Source organism: Aptenodytes forsteri, unplaced genomic scaffold (assembly GCF_000699145.1).
Source record: "Aptenodytes forsteri isolate BGI_AS27 unplaced genomic scaffold, ASM69914v1 Scaffold257, whole genome shotgun sequence".
In the NCBI taxonomy this organism is placed as follows: domain Eukaryota; kingdom Metazoa; phylum Chordata; class Aves; order Sphenisciformes; family Spheniscidae; genus Aptenodytes; species Aptenodytes forsteri.
In genome coordinates, this window is record NW_008795194.1 from 6,563,981 (window position 1) to 6,572,761 (window position 8,781).

Consider the following 8,781-nt stretch of genomic DNA (forward strand, 5'->3'; position numbering starts at 1 on the left):
AAGTAGTGGAAGGCAAGAGAATGTTAGAGCTAAGATCCTGGAACTTCTGGTAGCCCCACGTTGACATGGCTTCTACCACTTATTTGCCATATATGAATAATATATGATTATCTCAAAGTGAAGTTTCATCCAAAATTCTCCTGTATCTGCAAAGTGAAATTGAGACTCTTTTTGGATAATGGAAAGAAGCACTAACTAGGTTAAGAATATGATCAGCCAAGTATGGAGCAGAGCAAACATGAAGTGAAGCCAACTTCCAAGTTTTCCTCCCCCAAGTCCAAAACAATTTACTGCCCTTGCATATTTCCCCCAACTCCACAGGTAAAACAATTTTGTGGGACACTGGAAATTAAGTCATCACAATGGTGGTGTGGATGCAAAAACTTTGTTTTATTTTTAACCATTATTATCATTTCAGTAACCCTGTTTAGATCCCAGCCACACAAAACAGTTATACTTGCTCACTTAAATGGGCAGCAGCAAAGTGAGCAAGCAAGTGAGCAAGTTAAACCCCTTAAGGTGGTTTTGTCCCTGAAGTAGCTTGCAGAGCTAATACCTTTGGTTTGTAAGGTTTCTATCAAGTTTAAAAAAAGTCACTTGATAATTATAAATTCTTTTCCGGACAAAGTAAGAACTTTGCTTTCAGAAAAGTCAAGCAAGGATTAAGTCAAGCTTCAGGTGAACAACTGTGGGAAATAACTAGTTCTGCAGAAATTATGTAAAACCGTCATGCTTATCCACTAACTCTAGGCATTTTATAAAACCAGCCATGCTAGATACAATGATTTACTATAGATTACTTTTTAAGGTAAGCTCTTTAATTAAGAGAAGACAAAAGATCAGCTTTCTTCTACCTTAAAAAAGCACATTCCTGTGTAAAAGGAGGTAGAAGACATAAGGGCAGTTGACAAGTCACCCGCTTAGTCTACAGAACAGCCTCAAGCTTTCATCACACAGTTTTTCCCAAAAGCGTGTTTCAGTTTTTATATAGAAGTACTACTCAAAACAGAGAAGATACTGATGTAGGACAACTAAATGGAAAAAGCCTTTATTTGGCAACTGGAATCTCAGAGAGCCTAATCAGAGTCTAATCTGGAGCACAGTTATTTCATCCACATAAATAATCTTTATCAGAATTCTCCTTGGAATGGTAAGAAGCATTAAATGGAAACCCCAACAAACAAAACAGGCAACACTCACTGCTTTGTAACAGTAGCTAGCATTACATTACACCAACTTACAAAATTATGACCAGTAAAATATCAAAACCATTAAATTAGTAGTCAAGAATGAAAGGTTTTCTTAAACAGATTGTAAAGAACAATTGGGTTTTTTTTTTTTAACATTCCTCCCCCGCCCCAAACAAATTTTGTCAGTTTAAGGATGGTCCGTAGTCAAACGCATCCTCAATATCATTCAGTTCGCAAGCCTCTTCACTATGCAAATAAGATATTTCTGAGAAAGTAAAATCCAGAATTAGAAATCTTTGTAATCTACTCGCAAGTAAAGGGGACATGACTTTTCTCTTTAGATCCACAACTACACTATCTGAATCACCAAAACTGTTACGGATCTCTGCTGCAAGAACTATTTACTTCAAAGCTAGCAGAAGCAGGCAATCTTCACCACAACGGCACAAAAAAATAATAACGGCAACTTATCTGACAAAAGCAGCAAACAAATATCTCTGAATTTATCTAGCCTCTGTGCCCCAGAGGACTCCTGTGTTAGGAGTCCAGACGACCTGACTGTTGTAAACAAGTTTCTTAGTTGTAATAAACCTATTTAAGAACGAAAATAGCATCTGTACTCCTTCATGAAAATGCACATCTTCCAAACATGCCTTTCCTTATTCTAGAGAACAGACAAATTTTCTTGCAAATGAAGAAAGCTGAATCTAGTATTCTTCCTTGACATATGACACTCAAGTTTGCATACCTGCTGAAATTAAACTACCAACTTAATCACAGAAGCACTTCCACAGGCACCTCACACGTCTTCCTGTATCAACCAAATTATAAAAATCAACACCAAATTCTACTTGCTGCATACTAAGTTTCTCTGGATTTCTACAAAAAAGAGCTACCATGAGTCTCAAAAACATATTACAGAGTAGCTTTGCTACGGGAAGTTCACATTCTTGCTCAGTTTGTACTAGTTTATTCATGTAACTATATCTTTCAGTCCAGAATCCAAATTTAAGTGTCGTGTTCAAAATGTTGTGAATCTCTTAACAAAAAAACCAGCAACAACAACAAAAAATCTTTGAGGGGAGATGAATCATTAATCATCACTGGCATTTTACTCCATAAACTTAAAGCAAATTTTTTTCTGTGCTGCTGTCCCTTGGAAGATCAGGAAAAAGCCTTTACTGTTCAATAATTTATCTTTAATGGTGAAAGCCATCTGTCCTTCCAGTTCAGCACATAGTTTTGCAGGGTGAGAAAGGTCAAAGGAAGCTGAAGCCAAACTGCTGCTTAGGGGCTTTCACTCTGTGCTGAGAACAAGAACATCAAAAGCCTTGTGCGATTTAAGTGCTCCAGTAGTTGCTATTTGAGGGGCATTACCCAGCAATGGGAAACTGAAGCAATTCCAAACTAAGGAAAAAAAAAAAAATTACCATCAACAAGAAAATACTGTATCCAAGGGCCACGAAAGCTCACAAATATTACCGTCAGGCTTAAAAAAGCATCTAGTTAAGACCATATATTAGCAGAAGGTTTTGAACAGATCTTCTCCAGAAGACCAAAGCAGCGCTTTTGGAAAATTTCTGTGATTGTTGGTCTTCCTCTGTAACAGAATCAATATTCATACAGCACTTGAGGAATCACAGTCAAAAAGAATCATGATCATATGAACTTTACCAACTCTTCCTGCTCTTAGGGTTGGTTCTTATGTTAAAGATACATGTTTACAAGTTTCTGGTTCATCATAGGATCCTTGTAAAATGGGGGATTAGAGGAGGGAGAACAAACATGCAGAAAAACTGAAAAAAGCAGGTGGCCGTGTTGCATACTTTTAAAATAATTCTGTTTGCAGTACGGCTACCTTCCTCCCTGGGTACTGTTCACCCTATTTACTTGGTTGGTGGAAAACCCAAGACAACAACAGGAAGATCCTGGTGTTCTACCCGTTCAAAATAGTTCTACTGCTAAAAGGTAGTTATCAAAGTATAGATGAACTATCACTCTCTAATCAAGCTTGATCAGCCTCTTAACTTAAAGAGCACTCCCTAGCCTTCTGAACAGTTAGAAGCAAAGTCTTAAAAGTTATACAAAGCATTCATAATAACCAGATTATTGTAAATAATATCTCAAATAGAAAGACATAACTGTCACTCATTTACTAGACAATGAAACGACTCCAGAAACATTTCTTTCTGCAGAGAACCTGAAAGGAAATCTGAAGGTCAAAGGTGGCTCAAGATGACTCACAGTTTAAATAAAGTGACATACGGTCTTTCAAGTGATCTTTTCCATAAGATTTTAACTCTTACACAGTTGTGGTTCCCAGCCCATTGCCATTCTAGCATTTCAAGTTTGAGATAAGCTATATTTAAAGATAAGCTATGTTTAACAATAAAATTACCATCAGAGTTACAAAGAAAACATAATATTCAAGACAAACAAGTTCTGGGGAAGTAGTGAGGTAAAAATTAGTTCTAGAAGTGGAATATGCAAAGTACAGGACTTTCACCCCTAAAATACTATTAGTTTGCAGACACCATTTGATCTCAGCTGTCTCAAGCAGCACAGGAGAAAGCAAACACTTCTTAGAATACACTGCTGCAGACTGAAATCATGATTCTTTGCTGTATCTTATCCTCTGTTTCCACATCATTGTTTCGACTATAAACTACAAAGATCAAGCGGTACTATAGTCAGTAAAATAACCTGTATGAATTTCATTAAGATGTAATTCAAATCATTTGTCACCTTTTTATTGTGCTTATTAAGCAGCAAAATAGTTAATATGACATTTCCTTTAAATCCCCTGTAGATGCTTAGAAGCACATTACTCCAATTAAATTGAATTTAACAGAGAAGAAAAAGCTAACAAAGAACAAGATGATGTATTTTTTAAATGACACATCTTCCTAAAATATATCATTAATACTTTAGTTTTCTTTATATATTTAAAAGCTGGAGAAAGCTTTCACACCAGCTGTATAGAACTACCAGTTTCACCAAGTTGTTGAATACTCAGTGAGCAGTTTGTGTTAAAACATACAGTTTGGTTAAAGGTAGCAGAAGTACTAAACAATCAACATTTAAGCTGGAAGTTACAAGTCACACAAGCGCCTCAGGCCATTCAGCCATAGAGAATAAGCCAAAAGGCTCTTGCCTGTGCCAAATTAGGCACGAATAGTGCCACTTTCCAATAATTAAGAGATGAGAGTAAGTAAGGTCTTAAGAATGATTCTTCCAAGACTGCTTCCTGAGTCTGCTATTCATAAGCGTTCACTTTCTGATGTTCAATCAACTGGAGTAAATCCCAAAGGAGGATCAACAGCAGACTTGTGTACAAGGCCTCCACATAAGAAGTTCTCAGTGATACAGTGTGACAAGAGGAATCAATCCAACATCTCATTCAATTATTATTTTAGATTTAAACCTATTTTAGGTGCCCTTGTTTAAATGTTTAGAGTTTTAAGCTACAGAAGTTAACCACCTGTTAAAGACTGAAATATGCAGTTCTTAAAGACTGCTTAGAAAGAACGACTACAGCACAATTTGTCGGCATGTAAGTACACAACTAATTAATTCAAGAAGTCTGTAAATTTTGGAGTCATCTGACCTTGACTCCAATACAAGGTGAAGAGTCATGGCCCCAGAAATTAATTACAAAGTTTTAAAATGAAAGAGCTCCTTAAAGATTATTGCACCATAGAACAAGGCTCCACAAGGACTATGAGCAACTAAACTTTTCTTTTATGTATTTATAGACATGCACACACTTAAAACACAGGCACATGGGAAAGCAATTCTGAGAAATGGTAACACATTCAGAAAGAGAAGAGACTTCAGAGTCTAGCTCCTGCACACAGAATAAGCTTATGTTGTAAAAATCTATGTATAAGAATCTTCTCAGGAGCTTCTTTTTTCACCCAGACTTATTTATTGATTTGTTAATTCTTCTAAACCATTCTTCCCCCCCTATAATTAAATCAAACTCAGTCAAACTGCTGCAGAACAGCTGCAAAGCCTCCTAAAATTCTCTAATTATTCACCACACTGTAACGGGTAATGAATGCATAGACAAAGGGCACAGTATAACCGGTTAGAATAGCTACACTTCTTTTAAAAGAAGTTGTTCACTGAAACTTCAATCTTGTAAAAAGATTACATTTTACATGTAAAATGCAAACCTTTCACTGCAACAATATATGTACAGCTGTGACTTGAACAGCAAGACCATATGATCACAGCTAGAAAGAGTAATTATTTTTAAACATAGCTCAACTGTCAGGAATAGAGAGGCAATAACAGCGGAGGGAAAGGAAGAAGGCTTTTTTATAAACCCTTGCCATAGAAATGTCTAATATGGTCGTCATCAGTACACTTAGAAGTGCAAAGAAGAGGGAAACATCTTTAAACAGAACAACCTCACCGCCCCCCACACCCCCAAATTTAAAGATGTGCATTCTCTGTCTTAGGTGTTTCCCCTGCTACACACACACTTAAGCATACAAGAAAAATGCATTATCAGAATAGGGCAAATTCAATGCATGTACTTTCGTTAACAGCTATAGCATAAGCTGTAAAACTCAGACCGGTTTACTTTTTATTAACGTGGTGATTTTCATGTAGAAAATCAGAATTTCTATGATTTAGAATCTATAGAATAGAATCAGCAGAATTTCCCATCCCTTTCAACATATCCACTGACCCACAGGCTTAATAACAGATACAACCTTACAACAGGCTTCTGATCCAGACACTGAAATTGTTATATAACACAGGCCTACCCCATGCTAAACACATCATACAAACACATTAAGTCAGATTTTCACTTAAAGGATACGAGAAGCGATCATTCCACGTTGCTCTTTCAACATAATCCAACATAACAACAGCTTTAATTGTTGTTAGAAGTTTGTTCCATGTTTCATCAAAGTCAACTACTCGTGGTTTCAAGGACATTGTGGGGCTTTAGTGTTAATCTGTAGAAGAATTAAACATGTCAGACAACATTGCACAATCATTAAAAAAAAATACATCTCCTTTGAATTTTTCAATTTAAACTTTGTACACTGTTGCACCACCATGATACAGCAACACAAAGAACACCCACCCCTGCTTCCCCACCCTCCAAAATCAAGCTCACAAGCCCTTATTTTTAACGTTATGAAACATCAATGTTACACGAATAGCCTATAACATAACACCAATTTATCTAACATCGTGCCTCGTGAAGTTTATCACCTTACCAAGCTGCCCATGTAACAGTGCCATACGAAGAAAACAACTTTCCTGCAAATTTTGGTTTGTTCACTTTTACGCAAAGACCATTTCAGCTGTATCTGAGAGAATTTGGGGCAGGAGCACACTGAACGTATTACCAGAGTATTTGAAATTACTACTGTCAGTTTGTAGCCTATGCTCACCTCAAGCTTTCATAAGACATTTTTGGTGTTATATTTAAAAAGCCACAAAACCCAAAAGCTTTGATCAGGATAACAAAAAGAAAACACATCTAAATACAGAGCATTATGCAGAGCTTGTGCAGCTTATTGCACTGTGCAGCAGGACAAATAGTGAATTCTTTCAAATAAGACATGGCTTGAAAATACAGAAGATGCGTTAGTAATTTTGTATCAAAAATACTGGAAGAGATTTATTGAAAGAAAAACATTAAATTACTGAAATAAAACTAGGAAAAAAGTAAGGTAATTTTAAAAAAGAGGTCCCAAGAGACACAACTGTGAAGGCCTCTTCTTTGTTTCTATTTGTCTCTGTCCTATGCACCTAATCTAGAAAGGACCTGACGTGTGACATTCCATGCACAAAGCCAGTCTAATTCCTGCTCAGAAACACGACATTGTAAGACTAAACAAAAAGTGGAAAGAATACTTCTATTTCCATTTTAAATAGATTGGCAAGTGACTCTTAACTTGTCTTCCCAAATTTTCAAGGTCAGAAGGGAAAAAAGAAAGCTAGTGACAAACAGACTTTTAGCACACGAGGCACACCTCTGTAAGGGAAAGAATCAAATGCTATGCTAAAAAACTACTTAGCAACCAGCTCACTACCTTAACCGCTACTGGCTCTTAATTTTTGTCAGGCAGATTAGTTCTTGCAAACTGCAGGATATATAGCTTCTCAGTTTAAGAGGAAAAAAAAAAAAAGAAACCACACAGATGCAACTTTCACACTGTACGCACACAAAATGCCACCCTGACTAACTAACCAAGCTCCTTAACTGCTTTGAATTCAGGAACCACAGAGGGTTGTTCTCCTCTACCTGCAACACAACAGCTTCTGTTTAAAATGTAATCAGTGTATTACCCAACCCACATTTGCTTCGATTTCATAAAGAAACTGAGTAGCAACTAATATCGAGGAAGTGGTATTATCCTAGGTTTTATGAACAGGAATTTTTTTTTAAGAAGAACTAAAGCTCAGTAAGTGGTGCATAAATACTTTCAGTTCAGTAGAAACATTTAAGTTGCTATGTTTGCAACATGGCTATTACCACTTTTGGAAATAAAAAAGAAATCTTCAATCCATGTATGTCAGTAGCAGCTTACTATACAGAAAATCAGTGAGAACTGACAAAACAAGTAGATGTCCATCAAAGAAAGTAAGATGAAAAACACAAACTGATGTATGTTTCAAAGAAACATGAACCTCAGTAGAAGTAAACAACAGTAGAGCTCACTTCCAGGAGGCGGGGGGGAAGCAGTAGTCTTCTAAAAGCTCTAATATTCTTCTTCTGGAAAACACAAGAGTATTCTCATCCAACCCCAAGAAAAAATAATCATGGTCCACAAAAATTTTAAGAATCCTAAGAAATTCTTGTGGTAATGAAGCTATAGTTGAGTGTTATGTTATAGGTTGCTCTCTTTGAAACACACTTGGTACCTCCAAGGTAAAAGAACCACTCCCTCACAGACAAGCAAAACTGAAGGGAGGAAGGAAGGGCGAAGAAAAAGTCATCCCCACAATACATCACAGAAGCAGTAACGCTATGTTTAGTATCACCAAAACCTAATAATATGTGAAGCACTGTGCATCCATATACTCATAAAGGTATTCTGGGGTTAAATAGTTTAAGACAGAGCTGACTGTTATTTGGCATTCTCTTACAACTTTCATGTCAATAGGACTTTAAACTTGTTTTAGAGACATGCTAACAAATGCAGTATAACTTTTTCTGTAAGACGCTGGAGTTTTGGGGGTTTGCTGTGCTTCAGTGTCTGCAGTGCGCAAGCTCACCAGCTTAGAGTATTAAAAGTCTTGTACGCGTGCAAGTAACCTCCATAGTAAAAATTATGGCAGAGCATCTACCGTAGGGTTTATACTATTCAAGGGGTGGGAAACCATACCTGTTTGACAAGCCCTAAGGTAAGCAGATATTGTTGAAACTTTTACACACCAGAGGATAATGAAAGTATGTTGCTTCCATTGCCTCATTCTTTAAAACATACCGCTGTCATACTTAATATATTCACACAAATAAATGTAGGGTTTTGGCCAGCGTCAAAACACTCCCCAAATTTCCAACCTATTTAACCATCTCGAGAAATAATATTACAAGCTAGTGGCGGGTGGACAGGCC

At 36.7% G+C, this 8,781-nt stretch overlaps 1 protein-coding gene across 2 annotated transcripts in view; it reads right to left on the bottom strand.

The window, feature by feature from the left end:
• The window catches only part of CUL2 (cullin 2), a 51,959-nt gene extending 45,799 nt beyond the window's left edge, over positions 1-6,160 (bottom strand). Inside the window, exon 1 of one of the 2 annotated variants that reach the window (XM_019471890.1) lies at positions 6,025-6,160. In XM_019471890.1, the coding sequence (XP_019327435.1) occupies positions 6,025-6,143 (119 nt within the window). In that variant the 5' untranslated portion in view covers positions 6,144-6,160. The remainder of the gene's footprint in view (positions 1-6,024) is intronic. The other variant, XM_009278631.2, reaches the window with a different exon arrangement.
• Between the last annotated feature and the right edge of the window lie 2,621 nt (positions 6,161-8,781).